Source organism: Coregonus clupeaformis, chromosome 35, assembly GCF_020615455.1.
Source record: "Coregonus clupeaformis isolate EN_2021a chromosome 35, ASM2061545v1, whole genome shotgun sequence".
NCBI classification, from domain to species: Eukaryota; Metazoa; Chordata; class Actinopteri; order Salmoniformes; family Salmonidae; genus Coregonus; species Coregonus clupeaformis.
This window is the reverse complement of record NC_059226.1, coordinates 5,555,328-5,582,496: the sequence shown is the minus strand read 5'-3', so window position 1 is coordinate 5,582,496 and position 27,169 is coordinate 5,555,328. Positions and strand designations below refer to the sequence as shown.

Genomic DNA, 27,169 nt, shown 5'->3' with positions numbered 1-27,169 from the left:
TGGAAACGTGGTTACAATAAAGCAGTTTCCGTGCTGTGAAGTGAGCGGAAGGCCGACTGGAATTTTTAAGTTGTGCATTCTCAAATGAGTCACCATTGCTTGAAGACCACTTTCTAAAATCCTGGATTTAAAAAAGTTGAGTAACCCCTCATCTGCAATTGATCTCTCATGCAGTTGGTGTTCGATAAAACAAACAAACACAGGATTTGCGTTATGTTATATAAATTCAGCCATTTGACAAGTATTTCCGTATTTAGGTTACAAATAGACACATTTGTTCCATTTCAAGAAACCATACAATTTTTTAATTTGTTCATGTCATATTCTATAAGTTCAAAAAAAAGATTAAAAAAAGACATACCCAACATAAATTCCCACTGCATTCTGGGACAATACAAAATAAACTCAGACACAACAAAGGAAAGCATGAACACTCAAACACATCTAATCACCCTCTTTCTAGTGCCTTTCCTCAGCCAGCCCTTTCCCACTCAGTCACACACACACCTCAAACCTGGGCAGTAACAGAAATGTGCATAGTGTGCACACACAGAAATCGATACAGATACAATAAGACCATATCAGGATGAGTCTCGAGCTGTATATACAAACACCCTTTCAAGGGCACAAGAGGTTTTACACATATTTTCTACCCTCTGTCTGCCTGTTCAACCCCATTGAAGCCATGTGGTTTTAGGCACACGATGGAACATTAAGAAGATCTGCAGCTGTAGGTTTAGCATCAGGCATCCTATAGCTGACATATGAAGATATTAACAGCGTTAACCACTCAGCTATTTAGAACATATTTCCTTATTAGTCAATGGACATTAGTATACTTTGAGACATCTTACATGTCTCCCTTTCAAGGGATAAGGGATAGAACTGTTTACCGGTTGGGTCACCACCTTTTTTCAATGAACTTCTTTGCCAGTGTTCATTGTTCTACATGGTGCAAAGAGCAACTACAGTTTCTATTATGATGTCCATGTGGATGCTAGTGGTCTTTAGATTTCTTTTTCAAGGGTTAAAAGCAATAAAATGGTACTGTTTAAAGAAAAATGGTCCACGGTCATAGAGCAAAGCTAAACTTTAAGGCAGAAATGGCACCCTCTGATGGGCAAAAAGGAAAACATGCAAAGGAAATGGGTCCTTTACACACTTTAAAAAAAATATTCCCATCATTGTTGGGGAGCCTTTGTACAAAACAAACACTTATTTACACACCTCTCAGTCAAACAAATGAATTTGCAAATTAACTCAGTCAAAGATTGCGCAGAAAATAAGCAAAATAAAATCAATCTAGACCCAAGAAGATGGAATGTAACATTTTAATCAATTTAAGACCATGTTTGAATAGGGAAAGGAATCCACTGAGTTGTAACCTAAATTGCGTCTGCTTCATAGAAGTCAAAACCTGTGAATTTGTGAATGAGCATGGACCCATTTTTCAAAGTCAAGCAGAACTGTGAGGAGTTGCTCACACAGCACAGGGAAAAAGTTAAGATTGTACACCACCTACACACGTGCCTATGTTACAGAGCTCATCTTGACAAGAGCTGCAGAAAACACTTATTCATGAAAGAAAGAACCCTGTATGTACGGATAATGTACGTCAGCTTTGATGTGCAATGAAGAGACAAGGTCAAAGAGCACTTGAAGCCCAGACCGTCAACGAATAATTGTTAATGATCAATTCGGTCAGAATCCACTCAATACTGCGAGCAAGATTCATGCCTATTTCTCTACTAAGAATTCTCTCAATACTAATTCAAAATGTAGCGATCTTCTACACATGCCAGAGGGGACGTACCACTGATACACTTCAATGTCTGTCTACACAGCAGAAAAACTGGTTCTTGTTCTAAATGATTTACTGGGGGAAAAGCAACTCCAATCTAACAGGAGAAGTTGATGAAATACAGTAGTTTACATTGACAAGATTTACACAGAGGGGACTTCTGGCAATCTTTCCTCATGTTTCAGCCCCGCGTTTCCTTCAGTTAACGTAAAGGGTACCTCACATCTTTTAAGCGATGGTGATACAGGAATGAAGGTTCTAAATGCGTCCACTTCATTTCAAGGCATTCGCTTAGACTGTTAACCAGAATTGAGTGTTCATTACAGCACTGTGTGATACCTGCCTGACTGTGGTCCTCCACACAAATACATCAATAGCACCTCATTGAATCAGAAAGGCAGAGAGCTTTTGAGGTTCTCGTTCTGTTGTGAAGCAGGTGCACCGTGCTTATTTCTAAAAATTCACCTTCGCTCATGATGCCCAGACCAAAGCCCAATCTGAGTATGTAGACGTTGCAAACATCAACCATGACCTCATTAGTTACATATTATAACTGTTCTTATTTTAGTTTTCACAACGACAGCCTAAGGAATATATGTCTCTCGCAAATATATTGTTCCTCGCCCCATACAAACTCATATTTAATCTATGTAAATGTAAATGAAACAATTAATACAAGTGACCAAATATATTGTGACATTTTGCAGTCAGTCATCAAGGTGCTTACTTAGTGAGTTGTAGCATTCTCATAGCATTTGGGGTTGCCAGTGACTAGAATGAGTTCATGCAAGTGTCTACACAGATGCTCATGTGCATTAAAGTTATATACCCTGCAGTTCAGTACCCCACACGGCAATTGCCACTGTTAGACCGGCTGTGGTGGCCATATTGGAGAGGAATCACCTCTCGGTGGTCTCTCCTGTGGTGAAGCTTAGGTCATCAGAGATCAACTGGTCCCCTGGGAGGAAAGAAGAACAGAAGCATTTAAACAATCATAGCAATCATTCCCTTCCACAGTACTAGCAAACTGATTTGAGGCTAAATGTGTGTGGACAATGTGCAGAACAGGAACCCCACACTAGGGTATGTGTGTTTTTGTGTGAGGGGGTTACACAGCAGGTAACAATATTGACCTGCGCAGGGCAGTGCCTGGGCGTCATAGCGACAATCTCCAGCCTCCAGGGCCACCACCTCGTCCTCGTTCTCCGTGTCACAGTCGATCTCACTGTCACTGCTCATACCTGGCAGCAGTACCACTGTCCGCTTCTGGACAACATGACCTGACAGACAGAAAGATAGAGGGACACACAGGATAAGGGAAAACAGAATGACAGGGAGAGAGTGGGAGAGACAGGCAAACAGAAAAGGGAGAGAACAGCACATTGGTAAACAAACAGGTTGGGGGAGACAAAAATATCCTTACAGCGAAGTCTCACAGGTAAGGGGAACACCATCAGTGCCAAGAGCACACCTCTCATTCTGCACACAGTGCCAAGTAAACACCCACTCGCTCTCTCTACAGACACACTCATCCCAGAGTTCATTAGGAGTAATGCTGGAGGATAAACATATTTTAAAAATACCCTTCTCAAAGAAGCTGTTAACTCTACCTGCAGTATGGTTTTAGATTACAGTATATTATATCCACTTAAGATGAAAAGTGGAGCTCAATCCTTAGTGCCATCACATCAGCAATCCTCCATAGAGGAGGGTGGAATGAGAAGTGGAGGACGGGAGGGGTGTAAGAGCAGTGAGGGCTCACCTTCGTTGGGGCATAAAGAGGGTTCCTCTGCCAGGGAGAGCAGTGACTGGCGGATCTCAGCCGTCTCCTCCGAGTCACAGTCCAGAGAGCTGTCCGTCAGCAGGCCGGCCCTGAGGGAGGGGAGGGGGAAGAGAGGAGAGAGAGAAGGAGGGTGTCAGCTTACACAATTCCCTTGTCACAAAGCCTCCTGCACAACATCACCTCAGATAATCCCCATGGCCACAGATGTGTCCACTGCCAAGACCTTTTCACACTGCTCCAAGAGTGGTCCATCAATGACTAAATGGCCATCCACACAAAACACTGGACAGGAGGAAGGTAGATCTGCCACTCTTGCTTTAAGCACAAGTGAAATTGTATGATTTGAATAGACATGGGCATATTTTTCTTCATTTCTTTCTAAGGTATTGTTGAGATTTATGATTTGCATTCGTATCACCATTAGCTGTTAAAGAAGCAGCAGCTATTGTTCCTGGGGTTCACACAAAACTTGACAAAATACAGAACACTGATGGATCGGAACAGCAACATTTTGGCAAGAGAGAAAAAGTTAATAAATACACCACTCTAGTAGCTGGTTCATTCCAAACCTAAACAATTATTTTAGAGAAAGCTCACTCTCAGGCCTTCTTGGTCCACTGGGAGGACCAATTGTAATACTAAATAGGGTGCCACATAAATACCACTGAGTCTACTTAGCTATAACAGCAGCAGCAAATACTTTATTTTCACTTATCCGGCCTTCTTTTAAAACCCAGCCAAGGTTGGCACAGTAAAGTAATTTTAAAAAAAACAGTAGCACAAAACAAATATGACGCCAAAAAAGCAAATTGTTAAATTGGAGGCTTTGTCAGGAGCTAAACACTTGATAAAGGAATAATAACCAAAGTGTTGGTTTAAAGCGATCCATTAAAAGATTGTGGAGCAAACAGAAATGTTGTGTGAGGGAGTTTATTTTCTCAACTGTCAAGTACACTTTTCAATTATCAAGTGCCATTCTCCAAGCACCTGGACTGTATACATTTATTTTATTTTATTTTATTAAACGTAATAGAATTTCAATCCAATCACTTTGGATCTCCACAAATGCATGGGGGCTAGGGTTGGATTTGGATTTAGGACAGGGTGTTAGTTTTACCCCATGGGCTGGGTCCTGGGTCGTGTCATCGTGGCGGTCGAGATGCCGCTGAGGCACCCCAGAGCGTACAAGTCGGCCACGCAGAGCTGCTCCTGGTCGTGTTTGGAGCTGCAGGGTTTGTTTTCGGAGCAGGACGACGAGTTGCCCAGATAGGGAGGGGAGCTGTGGGCGCTGCGTGGCTTCAGGGCTCCTACAGTATGACACAGCACAGGGAAACACTGGTCAGTCAGAAGTCATCAGCTGACAATCATTCATTTGGGAACATAGGTGGAGCCATGGTGGTCTAAACACTGATAACCCCACCTCTACCTGGCTTTACTACTGACCCTCTGATCCATTGGAGGTGTCCCTGGGAAAGAGGCCTTGGTCGCTGGACAACTCTCCATCGCTCTGGCCTCTCAGCTCCTTCTCAACTAGGTCGGTGGCCCTCCTCAGGCCCAGCCCACTCCCCTCCTGCTTGTGAGATGAGGCCTTCTTCCCTCCTGCCACACAAACCACAGATAGATAAACATCTGACTGAGCAGTCGATAGCTCCCCAGCTGCCCGTCTAGAGTCTTCAAAAAGAGTTTGACAGTAGAACGTGCTGTACTGTGAAATGCTATCCAGTTCCACAGATTGTAGTGTGTGTGTGTACAGCAACACTCACCAGAGCGACAGTGTCTGGAGGCCCCAGGTCCTTTCCTTATCAGATCTAGCTCTGTGGGCTTCCTGCTGGGCCCTAGGTCTGAGTGGTGAGATGGCCCCTGCTCCACCCCTGTGGCCCCGCCGGAGGGCCCTGCCTTGGTCTCCCCCCGTGGTTCCAGCTGACACTTGACATCCGACATCTTACTGCGCACCTCGGCCATCTGTGCCTTGAGCCGAATCAGGACCCCCGAGTCTGGGGCTCCCCGCCGCACTGTCTGAGGCCTGCGCTCACCCCGCTCCTTCCTGGAGTGGACTTGGACTGGCAAGAGAGAGAGTAAAGCGAAGAATGAAAAGAGGAGATGACTAGATTAATTGGCTATTAGCGCTTGTCCTAATGTTTCCCAGAGAGGGAGTGACTGTGCCCTAGCTTGGCTACCCAGTACAAAGTAGGAGGCTGTGAAAGAGAGACCCTACCTTGGCTGTGCAGCAGGGAGGCAGGGGGTCTGGGCTGAAGGCCCCACAGTGACTCCACACTGCTGCGCTCCTTCAGGTCCAGTAGCTGGATGAGGATGACGGGGTCAATCTCCAGCAGATCTCCAGCCGAGGGGAGACCACTACGCCTCAGACACCTGGCCCCGGGGTTAGAGCTTCCTGGGAGAGTGGTAGAGTCAGAGGTACAATGGTGAGGAAGGAAGGGGAGACCAAAAGGTGAGCTATACTGGATAAGCTTCTATCTATTGAGTGTTGGAGAAGTAGTAAAGGGAGTCAACTGACACTTTGAATGAGTTTGGAATAGGGCATATTGAATACTGGTTGCAAAAGGAAATCTTTATCTAGGTTTAACACAGAGCGGAGCGCTATGGTTACTAAACAGCCCACGCTGCATCTCCATTTGAAGTTACAGTAGACATTTACATTTTAGTCATTTAGCAGACGCTCTTATCCAGAGCGACTTACAGTTAGTGAATAAATCTTTTTTTTTATATTGGCCCCCCGTGGGAATCGAACCCACAACCCTGCAACGCCATGCTCTATCAACTGAGCTACATCCCTGCCGGCCATTCCCTCCCCTACCCTGGACGACGCTGGGCCAATTGTGCGCCGCCCATGAGTCTCCCGGTCGCGGCCAGCTGCGACTGAGCCTGGATTCGAACCAGGATCTCTAGTGGCACAGTTAGCACTGCGATGCAGTGCCTTAGACCACTGCGCCACTCAGGAGTACAGTAGACCCTCTTCAGAAAAGAGAACTCCTGCACCAAGATTCAATTCAACTCTCCAGCCATTTCACTACAGTATTAAATGAGTCAGCCGGCGCACAGCTACGAGAGCAGCAGAAAAATAATTACGGTCTGCATACAATGAGCATTTAAAAAAGGCGAGAGATTAGATTGGAAAAACCACAACTCTGTATGAGGCAGTGAGAGTAATGGCGGCGGGGACGATAATCCACTTTGCAGCCAATGTTTAATGAATACATTTGAATTTGAATAACCTCCCTGGCTAACCCACTATTAGGCATTCGGGCATGTAATAATGGATATTTTCCTTTGAGGAGAGTCAGATATGAAGTAAAAGAGACTATCAACATGTCCAAGTTTAAGGACGGCCCATACTGAGTTGCTAAAGTTGAAATCAATTACCAAAATACCGAAGAGTAACAGGACAAGACTTAGATCTGCCAAAGAAAGGTGCATCCTAAACCCTACGTAAATTAAAGTAAACTGTGACACATGAATTACGTTCCTTCACTTCATGCATGCAAATGTAAGCATCGTTATGCAGCCCTTTACACTCCCCTTTGGCTTAACATGCACACACACAGTTTAAATGTTCCACATCAGCACCCATGACATCCTCTTTAAGCCCCATCACACTAACACGCACACACTAGAGAGATCTGATGAGAGAAAAAAAAAGGTTCCGGAAAGAGAGAGACACAGAAAGTATGAGAGGGAGAACTAGGGAGAGAGGGTGAGAGAGAGAGAGAATGGGATGGAGAGAAAAGAGGGGAGGGAGATGTAAAAAAAGATGAGGGAGTAGAGAGAGAAAGAGAGACAACCTGCTGCTCCTGCCACATCGTCAGGCAGTTCTCCCTCCTCCATCTCCAGGTTCCCACTGAACTCCACGTCATTCTCCCCAGACCTGAGAACCAGAGACCATCAACTTCAGGACTGGGAACAACATTGTTACAATGTTACGGTCAAACAAACACTAAAACTTTAGCTGACAGCCAACACTAAAGCTGACTCACGCCCAAACCACACCAAGACCGGGAAAAAAGCCTACCTATCATTTCAAATAGCCTAGCTGTCATTTAATTTGGTCAACTGAGTTTTAGTTGATTGAGTTTCTCAATTGGTTTCATTGGCCGATTCATTGTTACAAGACAGTGAGATGTGACCATTTGGGGACATGGACATTTTGTTCCGTCCATGGACCTCTATGGGTATAGATCCTGTGCACGTTCAAGTCAACCCCACTTAAGGAAAATTGAGTTCCTTGGCCAATACTAAGGCTGGGAGACAGCATTATGAGCCAACTAATAAATCAGCATCCGCAAGACCTTGGCTGGACCAGCAACTCTTAAATGAGAAAGTGGGTCCATGTCCAGGACTCCGTAAATCACAGAGCAGTGTTCCCTTACCAAAAAGCTTTTTAGGGTGATTAGACAGAAAGTGCTCTGTGTTGTAACAGACCAGCTAGTAGCTCTACTGATGAAATGGTTGGACCGTGCACTGCAATGTTCTCTCTGGAATGGTACAGCTTAATGATGAGTCGTGCTGTTATTTTAGCAGGGGCCCCATGGGATGTGCGTGCCCATTTGAGAGTGTGCAAGTAAGGGACTGTGTGCGTGTACTTTGTGTGTTCGTATACCTCAGTCTGTAAGCTTGCACTGTACACATTCCTTTAGGTATGCCCCGGCGGAGAACAGGGGATAAAAGAGGAAACATAGCAGCCCTTGCTATTGTATCAGCCCCTAGTACAACATGAGTCAGATATCCAGCAGAGCTTTTCTCACTCAGCGTATTTATAGACGTTGGAACGACACATCCCAGAGCATCTGGGAGGAGAAAAAGCCCTACCAGCCCTACAGCTGGGAGGAGAAAAAGCCCTACCAGCCCTACAGCTGAGAGGAGAAAAAGCCCTACCAGCCCTACAGCTGAGAGGAGAAAAAGCCCTACAGCTGAGAGAGACAGCAAGCGAGAGATCGGGAAGTGCCTTGTGGGCGGAGAGGGGGATGACACTTGACTGTGGTTTCCCCCCACAGGGCCTGAGAGGATCCTTGTTAAAAGCAAACATGGAGCACTAACATGGATTTATTTAAGTGTTTCAGGAGAGGCATGGAGATTGGACAATGTGTGTTCTTTATGTAATGTGTGTCTGCATACGCGTGTGTGTACAGGTCTGTATGAAGACATGGGAAGCCCTTCTGTGAGTGTTTATGCATACAGTAAATGTGTGATAATGTCTATGTATGTGTGCAAGTGTGTGTGTGTGTGTGTGTGTGTGTGTGTGTGTGCGCGCGCGCGCGTGCGTGTGTGTGGAAGGAGCTGGTGAGCCTCGTGTTGGTTTTTTACCCTCAGCCAGCTAGGCAGTATGAGGAGCAATGATGACTCATGGATGGCTCATCTGGAGAGCTCACAATGAGGGGGTGGAGGGGAGAGAGAGAGCGAGAGAGAGCGAGAGCGAACATGCGAGGCTGATGCTCCAGCTAGTGCTGCACTCCACTCTCAGCCTCTCTGGTCGCAGGGGTTTGAAAACACATAAATTAGGTCTGCATACACTAGTCATATCAAAACTACACATTTTCTAAGTAGCACAACCCGGGTGGGGATGAGTGGGTGGGGGGGGGCAGAGGGAGTCTAACTTAATTGTACTGATCGGATGCAGATATAATATAATTTAATTTCTGCATCCCCCCAAAAACGAGAGAGTTCGGTGGTTGGGGGCGACTGTGCCGGTGGGTCACTCACATGGTCTCCTCGTCGATGTCGTTCTCCTCTGTGTTACTGGTTGCCGTGGAGCTGCCTGAGGTGCTGCTGCCGTCCAGAGGGTTCACCTCCTCATCCCCCGTCAGACAGTCCACCTCCAAGTCCCCGTCAGACAGCTCCTGACCACACCACAACGTTGGCACAACATAAGAGCCTTTAGCGCTGCTGTGCCGTGTTTTATCATCTGATACACCAATGAAATAGTACATGCTCAAGGTTCCCATCAGACAGCTCATGAACACACTTCAACATTAATGCAACATTAGCACAATGTTCAGACAACACGCAGCCTGGAGCTCAGCTCCTGACGCACCAAGTGTTTCCCCTCTACTGTGCCCCATCTCCTTCTTAAGACAATTTATGATAATGCACGCCGAGGTCAGCGCTTAAGACTAGAGACAATTAGTGGAAGAAAAGGTGGAGTGTTTCTGAAATCTAATTTAATCCAGTGCTATAGACTATTGATGCGCCGTTTTTAAAATGACATACATTTTAATCTGAAACAAATATTAACCAAAATGATACGTTGTTGATTTTAATGTGACAATCTTTCGACCCCAGTGGTTATGAAGGTGACTATCGTATCCACACACCATTTAACCGTTTCGACCACTGAGCTTGAAACATACAGGTAACTGCCAAAAAGGAAACCAAAAAATAGTGTTTTTAATAGGGCATTGGGCCACCACGAGCCACCAGAACAGCTTCAATGCGCCTTGGCATAGATTCTATAAGTGTCTATAACTCTATTGGAGGGATGTGACACCATTCTTCCACGAGAAATTCCATCATTTGGTGTTTTGTTGATGGTGGTGGAAAACGCCATCTCAGGCACCTCTCCAGACTCCCATTAAGGGTGGGCGATATGACCAAAATATAATATTACGGTATTTTTTTAAAAGGACGGTATGAAGGTATTTTATGTTTCTAATAATAAAAGTTCTAAATTTGCTTTATGAGTAGTGTGTGACCCAAGGGTGGCAACACATACATTCTAAGTGATTTCAATAGTTTTTTCTCCATTCTGATTGTTTTATAATGTTCAATTAAACTCAATTTTAAAAAATTGTCAGCATTTTCATCAATTTCTGCATTTCCTGCACTAATTTGGATCATTTCCGTTACCCGATATGGGCAAACAACCTAGGCCTTATTCCTTACCATATGTTGCAATTGTGACATGACTTGTGATTTAGAGCAAAACACTTGGGTGAACTGTTGGAATCATGAAAATAGAATGATTATTCTAATTCTATAGTTAGAATATAATACTGGCCACTTTGAATAGAATGTTGTTTGACATGACGAATGAAAATGCCAGGAAGGAGTTGTTGTGACACGGTAGGACCTAAATTGTTGACAAGTGTTTCCTAGGGGGACCCTATTATCTTTGGCTACATTTAATAAGTTCTCTCTTCACTACTTCATGTAGCTAACATATTCATGCTTCGCGTATTCCTCTTTGATTTAAAAGATACTGTTGCACAAACAATATGCTGATTTAGGTCTACGCCATCACTGGTATTATCAGGCTGTATAGCTAATTACATTTGCTCTGACTCAGTACATGTATTAGCTAGCTAGCCACCTAACTAGCGATTAGCATTAGCGGCTAACAAGATTTAGGCCCAACTTGCTAAGAAAAGACAGACTAGCTCTTTGCAGATGTAAGAAACACAACCGAATAGTGTAATTATAGAACGCTAGTGGATTTATATTAAGAAGCAAAGTGAAAACCGCGTCCTTGTCATCAACATTGTTGCATGTGCTGAATGGTCGAGGAAAAACAAATGCGCTCCTTGAGTGACAGGGGGCGGGGCTAGGTCTGTGTGGAAAGGTGGAGGATGACTCAAGTAGCGAAGTAAACTATAAAAATGGACGTTACACACGGTGTATCCCATATAACAAACCAAACATTCAAATACCTTTACAGAAGGTAAAGCAAAAACCCTAACTGTTCCGTGCATCAATACCGGTATATCGTAAAATACTGTATACCACCATGCCCTAACTCCCATAAGTGTTAAATTGGTTGAGATCTGGTGACAGACACACACACAAACTTTGAAACCCCTCTATGCTCCTTTGATACCCCTCTTTTTACGTCCCAGATCTCTTCTTCTAGCCATGGAAGCCACAATAATGGGCAACTGGGAATTTTTATACATGATCCTAAGCAAAAAAGGTGGTTGTCCCACTGGCTATCATAAGTTGAATGCACCAATTTGTAAGTCGCTCTGGATAAAAGCGTCTGCTAAATGATGTAAATGTAAATGCATGATGGGATGTTAATTGGGGCGGCAGGTAGCCTAGCAGTTAAGAGTGAAAAATCTGTCGATGTGCCCTTGAGAAAGGCACCTAAACCTAATTTCTCCTGTAAGTCGCTCTGGATAAGAGCGTCTGCTAAATGGCTAATCTGTAACTGTAAAACGAATTGCTTAATTAACTCAGGAACCACCTGCTTTCAATATACTTTGCATCCCTCATTTACTCAAGTGTTTCCTTTATTTTCACAGTTACCTGTACATAGCTATAAAACTAAGAGCTTTAAATCAGTATAATCATGTTGTGTGTGCACCATCTTGAACCAAAAATATGAACCAATACAGTGATCATCTGTGGTCCTCATGAATATGATTACAAAGTGCGAATGTCTGAGTTACTCACATTGGAGTCGTGCTGAGTCTTCTCTTCGCCTTTGGTCTCGGTGGTCTGGCAGCCATCCTCAGCCACGGGGCACTTCCCTGAGCGGGAGTCTCTCTCCGAGGTCGAGGGGCCCAGGCGTCGGTTAGGAGGGGACGAGCTGCGAGACTGTTGCCTACGGAACAGCTCAATGGCCAGCCTCTGAAAACGGGTAGACATAATATGCAACGACAACACAATAATCCTTTTTGTTAGTCATTTGTGGTGATCTAAGCCAAGGTTTCCCAAACTCGGTCCTGGGGTCCCCCCTGGGTGCATGTTTTGTTTTTTTGACCTAGCACGGCACAGCTGATTCAAATAATCAAAGCTTAATGAGGAGTTTGTTATTTGAATCAGCTGTGTAGTGCTAGGGCAAAAACCAAAACATGCACCCGGGGAACCGAATTTGGTAAACCCTGATCTAAGCCCCCACCTCTTTGAGGTTGTTGATCTGCTGGATGTAGCTGGACTGGGCTGACTCCAGCTGGCTGATGTACCAGTATTGGTCTCTGCACTTCTGGAAGAAGGTGGGCGAACGCACCTGGTACCTGTTCAGGACAGAGACAGAGTCAACTCGGCAGCCAAACAAGACATCAATGAACCCCGAATTAGAACTGATAAAGACATGGCACCTTTCTGACTAATGTATAGTAGTAACTCACCTGTAGTGCTGAACGATAAATATAAAAATAAAAACACGAGTTAAACACGAGATATCAAGTCAAGAACTATGTGGGACCCTGGGCTGAAACTATGTGGGACCCTGGGCTGAAACCGAAACGTGGTAATTAACTACAATGACCATAATCCATTGCGCCTGTTCTTTCCGGCTTGGACAGAGATGGATACACTTTTACGCCTGCTACGTTAGGTTAGATACACGGACCGCATGAGAGAGGAATGTACACAACGATGAGAGCGAGGGAGAGAGACAGTTTGTGAATGTATGCCTTTTCTACTTTTAAGAACTAGTAAAATGATTTCGTCAGACAGCTCTGCAGCATGCTTAGGCAGGCTAACCTAGCTAAATATGATGACTAAAGACAAAATGGGGAGCACAGAGATAATGTCTGACTGACTGCTACTGCCTGAGCAGAGATGAGATGTTGACTTTAAGGAATGAAAAACAATAGTCATCAAATAAACATAGTAATATACACAACTGAAATATTTTATTTCATAGTAATTTCCTATTGATGTCAAAAATCAAACAGACCTCAAAAACCACTAATCGCTCAGCACTACTCACCTGAGGACTAGTGTGTCAGTCTGCATGTTGAGGTAGCCCTCGCTGGCCAGCAGGTCCAGTCTGAAGAAGCGGTTGTATCCCCAGCACTCCCCCACCTCAAAGTCTGATGCAAACTCCCTGATAATGTTCTTAGTGGGGTCGCTGGAGGCCTGGTGGACCATCTCCACGCGGTACTCGTACCTACAGACACAAACGTTAAAGGTGATATAACTAAAAGTTCAAACTTGATTGATAGAAAGAGAATGACAATAACTTGACAAAAACATACTTCGACGTTTCAGGGAGTCCTGCAGATAGTTCCAAGAAAACTGACAGGTAGTTGCCGCGCACCACACCGTTGCCATCCTGAAGGAAAAACAAACACACATAATGATGAACATGACCAGTTTTTCACAGATCTTCAATACTGACAACTTAGTTGTGACAAAGGTGACATATCAAATCTAGTAGTTAGAGTAAGATAGGATGAACATAAGAGCTAGTTGTCTAGTAGCAATTACTACTAGAGAACAACCAATTGTTGGAGGTGTATGTCTACTCCAGTGGAGGCTGCTGAGGCTCATAATAATGGCTGGAACAGAGGGAATGGAATGGCATCAAACAAATGGAAACGTGTTTGATGTATTTGATACCATTCCATTCATTCCGCTCCAGCCGTTACCACGAGCCCGTCCTCCCCAATTAAGGTGCCACCAACCGCCTGTGGTCTACTCACTGGGTAAACCTTGAGTCTCCAGCAGAGGCCAGATATCTGGAGTGGTGGGCTGTAGACAGGATCTGCCCTCTGTCTCAGGGTGCTGTAAGACCAACGGAACACACCGGCAGAAAAACAAGTCAGATAGGATGAACCCATTCATTAATTAAACAAGCCAATTTCAACTGAGTCTTGGTAAAGTGTCACAACGAGAGAGAAATTGCTCCTTATCATGGGCCGACATGTCCTTGGTTGCCTTAACGGCGCAAATCCCCCAACCGACTGGTGCTAATACATGATCAGTCACATGCTAATTAGCAGCTAGAGCATAAGCACTTAATCAGAGCCTTGGACCTAGCAACCTAAATTATTTTCCAAGAAACAGAAGCTAAAAGATGTTTAGTTTGTTGTTAAAAAAGACTGTCGATTTCTATTCCTTGTGCATACACAAGCTGAATTTCAGAACATTTTCAAGACTAGATACAGCGGAGGATTTTTTTACCTGAAGTTTGCCAGAACGAAAGTGCTTGAGTCATAGGCAGGAACCAGCTCACTACGTGTGTGGGGGGGAAGAGAGATGCTCTGTAATTACAGCTCAATTTAATTAAATATCCATTAAAAGCATAAAAATATCTTGCTGCATTATGAATCATCCAAATGGAAATGTATATCTGAAAACACATAATTAAAACTGAACATCCATATTTAAAAGTGGACCCTCCTTTCTCTGACAACAATGTGAAAACACAGCTACAACAAAGTATAAAAAGAGGAATGTAGGGCATGTTTGTATTCTCAAGTTCTCTAGTTGCATGATCTGTGGTTTAGTACATTACCTAGGGAGTGCGGGTAGAATGGGTTTAGTGCAGTAGGGTTTAGTTAGTATATTACCTGGTGAAGTCTGGGGGGACTGGGGTGGTAACAAACGACTGCATGGGCTTGCGGTGAACCTGCTGGAACATGAGCAGGATCTCTGGGCTCTTGGAGATCAACTCGCTCTTACTGCAGGACCGCAGCTGTAGGACAGAACACCACACACAATTCTAGAGCTCTGCATGGGCAACACCTGACCCACACTCTCTCCCCCCCCCACCTCAATCTAACGCTTAACGTCATCTCATTTCACTGGCGGCATGACATATCAAGGTAAAGTTCCACAGGCCATGGAAATCCCAAGGCTGTGACTTCAGAGGTGAACGTATAAGAAAACATCTGGGTGAAGGTTTGAAAACACCCATTCTCTCAGGGGGCTTATGACCTTCATTGAATTTATGCTCAGTTTTGAAATATAGGAATCTCTGGACTAAAAAGGGCAGGATTATCAACACCATAAAAACGTAGTTTCTCACATGAGTTTCAAATCAGTGCGAACGCACCTGGTTTCTTTAAGTTTCAAATGAGTTCTCTCAGAAAACAAAAAGTGAATCTCAATATTCTAAAGTGGCTTCCTAGCCTTTTATCCATTCATTTATCTGCACTGATGTGAAAGAACTGGACAGGTGAAAGCACATTGTGGTCCTGAACATCACTGCTTTGAACATCCTGTCTGTTCAGGCCAGTGCAGATCAAGGTTATAATAGTAAACTAAAACGAATCATGAAAAAACAATTGAGTAAACTGAAATAAAATGTACAAACCCATTTGAAAAACAAAAACTATTATCTTTGACTCCAAAACTAACTAAAATAAAAACCATCATGAATTATGTTCAGTTTTAGGTTTTTGGGCACAAATCGAATGGGAGTTTAAGCTTTTGGGGGATTTTCATGCTACTGAAGCTGGCTGGTAAATGCGGCCAGGAGATTCAAAAAGGCCTAGCATTTGCGTCACTATCACTTGCTAACAGGAAAAGCTAACTTTATTCTTCATACTTGTACTACTAAAGTTATACTGAACAAAAATATAAAACGCAACAATTACAAAAACTTTACTGAGTAACATTTCATAAGGAAATCAGTCAATTGAAATAAATAAATTAGGCCCTAGTCTATGGATTTCACTTGACTGGGAATACAGATATGCATCTGTTGGTCACAGATACCTTTAAAAAAGGTAGGGGCGTGGATCAGAAAACCAGCGGAAACTGGAACACGCTGTCGTACAAGTCGATCCAGAGCATCCCAAACATGCTCAATGTGTAACATGTCTGGTGAGTATGCAGGCCATGGAAGAACTGGGACATTTTCAGCTTCCAGGAATTGTGTACAGATTCTTGCAACATGGGGCTGTGCATTATCATGCTGAAACATGAGGTGATGGCGGCGGATGAATGGCACGACAATGGGCCTTAGGATCTTGTCACGGTATCTCTGTGCATTCAAATTGCCATCGATACAATTTAATTGTGTTCATTGTCCGTAGCTTATGCCTGCCCATACCATAACCCCACCACCACGGGGCACTCTGTTTACAGTGTTGACATCAGCAAACCGCTCGCCCACACACTGCGGTTGTGAAGCTGGTTGGACGTACTGCCAAATTCTCTAAAATTACATTGGAGGCAGCTTATGGTAGAGGAATTAATATTAAATTATCTGGCAACATCTCTGGTGGACATTCCTGCAGTCAGAATGCCAATTGCACGCGCTCCTTAAAACTTGAGACATCTGTGGCATTGTCGTGTGACAAAACTGCACATTTTAGAGTGGCCTTTTATTGTCCCAAGCACAAAGTGCACCTGTGTAATGTTCATGCAGTTTAATCAGCTTCTTGATATGCCACACCTGTCAGATGGATGGATTATCTTGGCAAAGGAGAAACGCTCACTAACAAGGATGTAAACAAGTTTGGGCACAACATTTGAGAAAACTAAGCTTTTTGTGCATATGGAACATTTCTGGGATATTTTATTTTAGTTCATGAAACATGGGACCAAAACACTTTACATGTTGTGTTTCTTTTTGTTCAGTGTAGAAGACATTGGATTGGTGTAAACATGGGCTTTCTTCCATCCTATTTTTTGCACCAGTCTCGGCGCTATTCCTTTTAAATCCAAGTCACTGAGATTTACTTTATAATTTATACCTAAGCATAGCTCTCGAACATTTTAGTCATTTATAAGACGCTCTTAGAGTGACTTATAGGAGCAATTAGGGTTAAGTGCCTTGCTCAAGGGCACAGACAGATTTTTCACCTAGTCGGTCGAGGAATCGAACCAGCGACCTTTCGGTTACTGGCCCAACGCGCTTAACTGCTGGGCTACCTGCCGCCATACAGCCATAGGGTTCCCATTTGAACAATTGACCACAGCGGGGCCAACGTGTACAACGCTCTGTCTAACCCTTAATAATCACAGCGTGCAATACGGTTTAATAAGTTCTACTTTCATATCATACCCACGGAGGTGTTTTGCATTTCACTTCCTGAGCTAATGGAAACTCAGGACGGAAAAACTAAAAGTCTGCTCGAAGCTGTGTTACACAATTAAAAAATAATAATCAGTGGTAAAAAAACAGCTAACACTAAGTGTATCTTTTGTATTTGTAAAGTGATTTTTGGATGATAATTAAAGTAACTGTCCTTTGAACTTTTAAAACGTTTATATTCTGTTAACACTCGTGTTATACTCTTATGTTGCCAAAGCATAAATTGGAGAATAAAAAAAATAAAAAAATAAAAACAGACAGTTTAAAAAATGCTTGCCATTTCCTTATAGATTATGATGTCATACTCCTGAGGAGGATGAACTGGCCAATCAGCGCTCTACTCGCATGAATATTTTCAATGACCGCTATACACCCACACCATTCTGTTATTGGGGTACGCCCACACCATTCCAACAAAGAAAATGTGATTTTTCACATACTTAATTACCATTTTTTGGAAACACTGGACAGTTACTTTAAGTTGAGTGTTCAAGGTTTTAAAACCGTATCGCAATCAAGTATCAATTGTTTTTAGATAGTGTTTCACACTTGACCAAATCACCTCAGCTAATCAAAAAGGGACATGGAATGACTAATGTAGCATTGGAGTCATAAGGGCTAGCCTAACCTATGACCTGATCCATCACCTTATTTATTACTGCCCCCCCAGTGGTAAGTGACATCCCAATAAAACTATACAACCCAAATGGCTCCTAGCCTCCAACCCATGCTTTCTAAAACGAAATAATATAAAAACAAAATAAATATATTCATACAACTTAAAATAAAAACGAACAAATCAGGTCTGAAAACTAACTGAAACTAAACTTAATACAAAACAAAAATAAATAAAAACTAATAGAAATAAAAACGAATATAAAAACACAAAACAATAATAACCTTGGTGCAGAGTAACAGGATATGAAAGGAGAGAAAGCCTCTAGACCATTGGTGGCTCAGTGCCTCCTCTCCCCCAGCTTCCTGCTACCCTGAGTGCTGTGGCGTGCCAGACTGCCACTTGAAACACTTCACACTCTACTCCTAAACACCTGCCTCCACAAACCACAGGACAATACAGTATGTTCTGCAAGAAACACACCCTCAAGCAGGTACACCACGTCCAATCCACTTGTAGTGCCACCTTTGCTGTTATTATAGACTTTCGGTTTACTGGTGTTAAATGGTACACTACTGGTATGATACAAGTTCACACACCTGATGTTCCACCTCTTGCAGGAGAGACTCCAGTAGCTCAGTCTCTTGGGTGAGGGAGGTCTTCTGACCTGTTGTGAGAGGACATTTTCATGTAAGAATAATATTTCAGTGACATAGAAGGGCATTACAGTGACTAGAGAGAACCCGGAATGGTGTCACCAAATGAGCGTACCCATGAGGGTGAGGAGTTTGTTCTTGAGCTGGTTGTCCAGACGGGCGATCATCATCTCTACTGCATTACGGATCTCTCGCACTCGCTCGTCCTTGGCCCCTCGCACTGCTTCCACATTCCTCTCCTGAGAGAAACAGAAAACCATGTTGAATGAAGGCAGACTGTTGCAGAGTTGTAATGTAACTTGGTACAACGGTAACTTCATCTGTCATCACAGATGGATAGTGTGTAGAGGTCTCCTGTAGCTCAGTTGGCAGAGCATGGCGCTTGCAACGCCAGGGTTGTGGGTTCGTTTCCCAAGGGGGGCCAGTATGAAAAATGTATGCACTCACTAACTGGAAGTCGCTCTGGATAAGAGCGTCTGCTAAATGACTAAAATGTAAATGTAAATGTAGAGGAGGCATTCCATCACTACAGAGGAGAATTAGCTGTAGTGCCGTTGTGCCATCTAGTGGCTAAATTCAGCACTGTGCATTGGTGATATTGATACTTTTTTCTCATGTGTGCTTCTAACCAAGCTAAAAAAAACAATCCCATGATATGTCATAATATACAGAAACAGTGCCCCTCACCACTTCCTGCACCAGGCTGATGAGTTCCATGAGGCGGCGGCGGAGCTTGGCCACCTCCTCGTTCACCTTGGTCACGTGCTGCTCATAGATCTCAGCTAGAGGCTTGAAGGTGTGGCCGCCATGCTTGGGAAAGGGGTACATGTGGTGAACATAAAAATGGAGGGACGGACTGAGAGCACTTGTTGTGTTATACCAAACTGATGTGGGCTTGATTGAGAATACTCCTCTGTGGGTCACTTACCATGCCTCCCCACAGAGCACACTGGTGGCAGATGCACTTCTTACAGGTCCAGCAGAACACACTGAGCTTCTCATGGTGGTTCTCACACCTGTAGTCGAGCCACACAACTGATAAGACTGACACATCCAGACCCCCTGGAATATCTTTTCAACACATTTTCTATCATTAACCATGTTTCGATCCACAATTTTTATGCAAGTAAAGTCATACCGTATTTTTAAAAAATCATGACAGCTGTGATGGAAACAGGAAGTGTCTGTAAAATTCTATAAATGCAGACATAATTGGTTCATTCGACATGGTGGGATCTTTTTGTGTCTGTAAAATTAATCATGTGAGAAATGGCAGTGGAAACTACTTTATGCACAAATATTGATATAATAACCATCATATTGAAGTAAACTTCGATTCACGTGATGATATGGTGTGTGGTCCTCCCACTACCACTCGGGAAACCATGCAGTTTATTAGGTTACAGATAAATAAGTTATGAACTTCACAGGGTGGTGAAAGTGCACAGTGATAAGCTTGATGCGCCTATCCAATATAGAGGGTCTTATTCTGTTGACATGATGATCGATGCTTGACTGCCATCTGACAGAGTTGAAAATGTGATAAACACATTGAACTTTAGGTTTTCATTCGAATCATGAAAACGTAACACTGATTTTAATCCCCAAGTCAGTTTGGTGGAAACACCACTGGTGGGAAAATGCACATATTTTTGAATATTCGCATGAACATCTGTCGCCAACTGGATGGAAACCTAGCTACTGTCAGCAAAACAAGTCCCAAACAACCAGCCATTTATAAACTCAGCCCACATTAGAATGTGCTGGGCCTTTCAAATTTCCTAGCTGAAAGGACAAATCGTTCTAGGTTGCTTTTGCCTCATACTTCAGATATGGGCTAAATTTTGTTTAATGGGGTTCAGGTTAGGTTTTAGAGGTCTTCAGAAAGGGGTAGAAAGGGCAGAGAGAGACAGACAGAAAGATAAAGAAAGTGGTGGTAGTGATGATGAATGAGGCAACGGGTCACAGGGGAGCAATGGAAAGGGATGCTGGGGCTCACTTGTCCTTGTCGTTCTCCTCGTGTTTGGAGAGGTTGCAGAGCTGCAGGGTGTCCAGCTGCTGGGTAACTTCCTCAACCCAGCGGCAGTTCACCAGCTCCCGCAGTTGCAGTGGCGCCCTGGATACATACATACATACACACACGTATAAGGTCACACACATGATCACTCTTGACATATAATGCCCCCTAAATGGTGGCTACAGCCTAGGTCAGGGGTGTCAAACTCATTCCACGTAGGGCCTAGTGTCTGCAGGTTTTTTTTTTTCCTTTCAATTAAGACCTAGACAACCAGGTGAGGGGAGTTCCTTACTAATTAGTGACCTTAATTCATAAATCAAGTACAAGGGAGGAGAGAAAACCTGCAAACAGTCAGCCCTCCGTGGAATGAGTTAGACACGTGGCCTACGTCTATCCAAAAACATCTAATCAAACAATTTAGACAAAGGAAGTTACATACAGATCTCCAAGTTTAGTATGCCTTTAAGGATTTTTCAAGCAAGACCTCTTTAAAAACCGTGTTTCTTTTACCATCATGAATTGATACTGGCACTAGGGGGGGATCAATAGTCAACTCCGCTGCCTGAATTAAAAAAAAAATTGGGGTCGCAACCCCTACTTTGAATACCACTGCAGTAGTAGGAGGAGGGCTTACCGACAGTGTGGGCATTGGGCTCTCTGCTCAGTCAACCAGCGCTGTCAATAGGAGAGGTTACATTACAGCATTGCAGATGAGGTTGTAACACTGTATAGATTTTTACAGGATGCCTAACACCCATGACTGCATCCATTTACTATATTTCTAGCCTGACAGTTCAAAGTAAACACTGAAATGATAATTTTTCTATACTTTAAAATCATTAGAAAAATTAAAGTGGAATATTGGATTTCCCTGGTAAACAAGAAAAGTTTGTTCATGAAGCTTCTGCTTCATTCACCAATGCTGTGAGTGAGTTATAAGCATGATAGTCCAAACATACTTTTTTAATATGCATTGTTGTAGATTTCGCCCTCACAACCCAGCTGTGCAGAGTTACGCTAACGAGCTGGCCTCATTTCCCGTGGCGACATGTCATCAGACTCACCCGTATGCAGCTGAAACAGCAGAGTTTGGAGCAGTGGGGGCAGAGCCGAGCGTCCCGCAGCTTCTCCATACAGATGAAACAACGAAACACCTCCGCAATACTCTGTGCAGAGATAGAAGGCTTTTAAATTATCAAAGCAAGACTGGAACCATTATAAATGGACAGGAATCAGTAGGCTCTTGAAATGTGGTGTATGATATATTATATTAATCCAGGCCTAACTGGAAATGTGATATATAGGTTATATATTTTTATACATTGATATTTTCTGTATATTTAGAAAGTCAATCTATCAAACAGTGATAAAAGCTCCCAGCACAATAATCACAGGGGGGCTTAGTCATGGACAAGCAAGCAGGAATCAATTCTTATTTGGTACAGTTGGGGCACAAACCGATGTAAATGACTGTCTGGTGGGGTGAGTTATATCTGGAGAAGATATCCCAGTCTAATGCAATTGGCATAAGGCCAACGTTGGCTGAGAGCAAAAGCTCTAGTCTAGTGATACGTCCTGAGCTCAGGAGTGCTTCCATCCATCCGTCTGTCAGCTGAGGAGATTTTCTAGTTAGAGCAGTGAGTCTAGTTGTCCACACAAGCAAGTCATATAGATGGGTATTTATCTAAAGCTACAGTGGGGTAACCAGTGACATACATGTGCTTTTATACTGATGTGCAAAATGGACCACACCTCAACACTTTGTTCATCCATCTCAGCCAGTTTAGTTTTCTTCAAGTGGAGGAAATTGTGTGAAATCTCAATCCAATACCTATTTTCATGGTGAGAAAGAAAACAGGGGTGTAATCATTAGTCCAAACAGTTGCATTTTGCAACAAAAAAAAGAGTTTATATTTGACAAATTCAGGTAGGCCCCCTCCCTGTTTCGTTCAGTTTATGTTTAATAAATTGTTTGCAACAGAATCAACGTAATGAATACGCCCCTGGAATGTAATCATTACATTAATCAAAACATCCCTTTTGCAACGAAAACGAACTCAGCAAACAGGGCGGGAACTACCTGAATATGTCCAATAGAAATGCTAGTTTTCGATGTTTTGCAACTGTTTGGAGTTTGTAATCGATACGCCGATTCTGTTGCAAAATGTTTCGTCGAAACCGTTTACTCCAAATCGAAACGCAAACGACAGTTTATGGACAAATTCAGGTAGGTCCCTCCCCGATTAGTTCCGTTTGGTTCTTAAACGGTAGACTGTTTCTATAATGAACACACCCCAGAATGCAGATAGAGGTTAAGTCAAAATTGTGGTTTCGTGTCATTTCCAACGCAGGAATGAATGAGTTCATGATTAGTCTTTCAAACGAATATTGGTGTTAAATAACTTCAAGCTGAAAAAAGATTTTGGCTCTGTGACTGGTTAGCTAAGCAGGTAGTGACTTTGCTAACTAACACTGGTTTCTAAAATGTTGTTGAGTATATCCATCTATACACACACACCTAGGCACCACTACAATAATTGTAGTTTGACATGGGGTTGAACAACAAAGCTAGCTAACTAGCAACATAAATATAACCAATGAAGTTGTGCATTGTTATGAGGGCAAATTCAAATACCAAGCTAACTAACGTTAGCTAGCTGACTATGCTAGTTACCTTACCTTAATCTCATATGCTTGCTAGATAGCTAGCTGGTTTAGCTATTTCTTCTTTCTTCAAAAAGGCAATGATAACAGCGCTGATGAAACACGCCGAAGTTCCACTATTATGTTGGATGTGTGGAATTTGTTAACTAGCTTGCTAGTTAGCGTCAGCTAGCCTGATTCCTAACATCCCATTGCTGGCTAATAAACGAGTTAGCATCGAGCTTACTTGACCTAGCTAGCAGCTAAATTGCCTCAGCTGTAAATATCGAATTCATACAGTAAAGACAGGCTTCATTCAATGATACATTTGAACGCAAGACTAGCATCGTTTTTGCAATCCGTGACTACAGTTATTTTTCTTCCATGATGCAGGCTACATCATCATCAGTGCTGCAGCTACATATCACCATTGGAGACCATTTTACTGTTTATCGCGAGCTCTTCGGATATTGCTTAAACCAATGCAAAAGCGGTGGTAGGTGGGACATTTGTAACAGTTATCCAATGGCCCATATATCTGAGAAGGTAAGGCGACACACCCATTTTCTTATCGTAGATTCTGCACACACTACTGACTTTGAAATACAATTTGAGGTTAAAAATAAGAAAAAAAAGAAAATTAACTGTGTGACTATGGTAATTGCCAGTGATGTAATTACATAGTTTTTATAACATATCTCCATAAGAAATTGGGGAGACAAACAGTAACACAAAATGTGAAATTGAAGACCTAGCTAGCTACATTATTTTATTATTCTCCCCATGCATTGCAAGTGCAGAATCAAAGTTACTTATATAAACTATGCCATGCTCAAAACTGTACTGAAATGTGGACTTTCCACCGAAAATACCTTATTCTGAAGCATCATTTGGACCTGAGGGAGAAATTGACCCACATACTAAATACAGAAGGCCTGGAGAAAAGTGGAGTTGCCTTCTGTGGATGTGGGGCCAAATGAATGAGCCATTTTTAATGTCCCCAGTGAACCTGAATAAATGTAAGTCTTTCATTCAGGCTAGCCCCATCGAGACACCTCATCCCATTTTCAGGAGGATCCTCTGGTATCAAGCCTGGCTGCCTAGCTAACCACTGTGAGCCTTGATGAATATAGGCATCCATAGACACGCATAACAAAAGTACATCTTCATTTTCTTCTACTGTCTCCTTTCCTCCACCTGTTCTGATCTGAAAACATGTGATAGGTGAAAGCAATATGGTGGACGCCTGCAGGCAATCTACATACACGCGTGACCGGTCCAATTATATTAGATCAATGCAGATGAGGAAAAGAGACAAGGAGAAAGAGGCACATACAGTGAGGGAAAAAAGTATTTGATCCCCTGCTGATTTTGTACATTTGCCCACTGACAAAGACATGACCAGTCTATAATTTTAATGGTAAGTTTATTTGAACAGTGAGAGACAATAACAACAAAAAAATCTAGAAAAACGCATGTCAAAAATGTTATAAATTGATTTGCATTTTAATGAGGGAAATAAGTATTTGACCCCTCTGCAAAACATGACTTAGTACTTGGTGGCAAAACCCTTGTTGGTAATCACAGAGGTCAGATGTTTCTTGTAGTTGGCCACCAGGTTTGCACACATCTCATGAGGGATCTTGTCCCACTCCTCTTTGCAGATCTTCTCCAAGTCATTATTGTTTCGAGGCTGACGTTTGGCAACTCGAACCTTCAGCTCCCTCCACAGATTTTCTATGGGATTAAGGTCTGGAGACTGGCTAGGCCACTCCAGGACCTTAATGTGCCTTCTCTTGAGCCACTCCTTTGTTGCCTTGGCCGTGTGTTTTGGGTCATTGTCATGGTGGAATACCCATCCACGACCCATTTTCAATGCCCTGGCTGAGGGAAGGAGGTTCTCACCCAAGATTTGACGGTACATGGCCCCGTCCATCGTCCCTTTGATGCTGTGAAGTTGTCCTGTCCCCTTAGCAGAAAAACACCCCCAAAGCATACTGTTTCCATCTCCATGTTTGACGGTGGGGATGGTGTTCTTGGAGTCATAGGCAGCATTCCTCCTCCTCCAAACACGGCGAGTTGAGTTGATGCCAAAGAGCTCGATTTTGGTCTCATCTGACCACAACACTTTCACCCAGTTCTCCTCTGAATCATTCAGATGTTCATTGGCAAACTTCAGACGGGCCTGTATATGTGCTTTCTTGAGCATGCAGGATTTCAGTCCTTCACGGCGTAGTGTGTTACCAATTGTTTTCTTGGTGACTATGGTCCCAGCTGCCTTGAGATCATTGACAAGATCCTCCCTGTAGTTCTGGGCTGATTCCTCACCGTTCTCATGATCATTGCAACTCCACGAGGTGAGATCTTGCATGGAGCCCCAGGCCGAGGGAGATTGACAGTTATTTTGTGTTTCTTCCATTTGCGAATAATCACACCAACTGTTGTCACCTTCTCACCAAGCTGCTTGGCGATGGTCTTGTAGCCCATTCCAGCCTTGTGTAGGTCTACAATCTTGTCCCTGACATCCTTGGAGAGCTCTTTGGTCTTGGCCATGGTGGAGAGTTTGGAATCTGATTGATTGATTGCTTCTGTGGACAGGTGTCTTTTATACAGGTAACAAATTGAGATTAGGAGCACTCCCTTTAAGAGTGTGCTCCTAATCTCAGCTCGTTACCTGTATAAAAGACACCTGGGAGCCAGAAATCTTTCTGATTGAGAGGGGTCAAATACTTATTTCCCTCATTAAAATGCAAATCAATTTATAACATTTTTGACATGCGTTTTTCTGGATTTTTTTATAGACTGATAATTTCTTTGTCAGTGGGCAAACATACAAAATCAGCAGGGGATCAAATACTTTTTTCCCTCACTGTACGACTACAATATGCATTAATCATGTCCTCTCTCCTCACTTTCATAGAGAATAGAAAGCGCTCCAGAGCCACAAAAAGCTCCAGAGCTGCCACTATTAAATAGTTATTGCTAGAAACAAAGAACACATCTTAACAATATGGTGATGCTAATGTCCAGTGAGCTTTTCTGCAGTTACAGTACAGCTTTTCTTCTTAGAAATTTGGTGTCAATGAATTTCTATCACAAATTCTGAGGCTGAATGTAAAAGTTTAGCTTAATTCCACCGTACTCATTTTATCTGTAGAGAGGATTCTCAGAATTGGGATATGGTTCCAAAGTAACCCTGACTGCTGTGCAGTGCCCAATCCTATCTGCTTTAGCAAAACTCTGGTCAACATTTTCACCACAAGATGTCAGTAGCAAGTCATTTGCAGCAGGCAATGCAGACTACCCCACGTGATTTAGGCTAGATTTGAGTGTATTTACTGTTAAGGTGCAACATTTCCAGTAAATTCAATTTGAACAAACACAACATCACCATTATGGGTGGAAATGGTGTGAGGGAGAAAAAAGTAACACAGCTGATGGATTTGAATTCCAGGGGTTTATTCCTTGAAAGGCAATTAATACATTGGCAATAGACACTGTAAAACAAGGGTATTCCTATAAGTTACATGTCCATAATAAAAAAGTGATGTGCCATTCAGTTTAAAAGTTGACATAAATATACACACACTTGTTTAGAAATCTCTTAGAGACTCCTTAGCAGTCAGTCACAGTTGATTACAGTGTTAAAGTAGAGTACCTGTTATGTCTATGTGTAACAGCGGAATGAGTGATGTTGACGCATTACAACCAGGGGCTTATTCAGGTGATTAAAACTTTAAATGGATTGCTGATAGAAAAGTCATGTAATAGAGCAAATACCATGCAGTAATCAGATCCAACCATTAAGAAGTGTCCCTTAAACAAAAATCTGCATTGTTCTGAGTTTTTTGCCCTACTGAACATTCCCCAGGTATTACCCATCTTTCACGATTATACAACATGCCACCTCCATATATCAGCAGTTCACTG

The 27,169-nt window shown here is 43.0% G+C and overlaps 1 protein-coding gene across 1 annotated transcript; it reads right to left on the bottom strand.

Annotated features, from left to right (window-relative positions):
* Positions 1-277: 277 nt before the first annotated feature.
* Positions 278-23,719, bottom strand: LOC121550179 (E3 ubiquitin-protein ligase TRIM37). Its single transcript, XM_041862302.2, has 25 exons — positions 23,276-23,719; positions 22,349-22,427; positions 21,661-21,762; positions 21,231-21,271; positions 20,579-20,695; positions 19,508-19,595; positions 19,267-19,389; positions 18,695-18,818; positions 18,523-18,590; positions 14,834-14,958; positions 14,445-14,495; positions 13,964-14,045; positions 13,517-13,593; positions 13,249-13,428; positions 12,433-12,547; positions 11,985-12,161; positions 9,300-9,436; positions 7,385-7,467; positions 5,800-5,976; positions 5,348-5,644; positions 5,028-5,183; positions 4,702-4,891; positions 3,564-3,673; positions 2,935-3,081; positions 278-2,759 (listed from the first exon to the last, which is right to left on the bottom strand). The coding sequence occupies exons 1-25, from the start codon at positions 23,284-23,286 to the stop codon at positions 2,701-2,703; spliced, it is 2,916 nt and encodes a 971-aa protein (XP_041718236.2). The 5' UTR covers positions 23,287-23,719; the 3' UTR covers positions 278-2,700.
* Between the last annotated feature and the right edge of the window lie 3,450 nt (positions 23,720-27,169).

Excerpts from the sequence above, each read along its gene's own strand:
- LOC121550179 (XM_041862302.2), bottom strand. Across the intron at positions 19,390-19,507 it reads GTGCTCTGTGGGGAGGCATG|CATGGCGGCCACACCTTCAA; the intron begins GTAAGTGACCCA and ends CCCTTTCCCAAG. Across the intron at positions 9,437-11,984 it reads AGACTCAGCACGACTCCAAT|GAGCTGTCTGACGGGGACTT; the intron begins GTGAGTAACTCA and ends TGGTGTGGTCAG.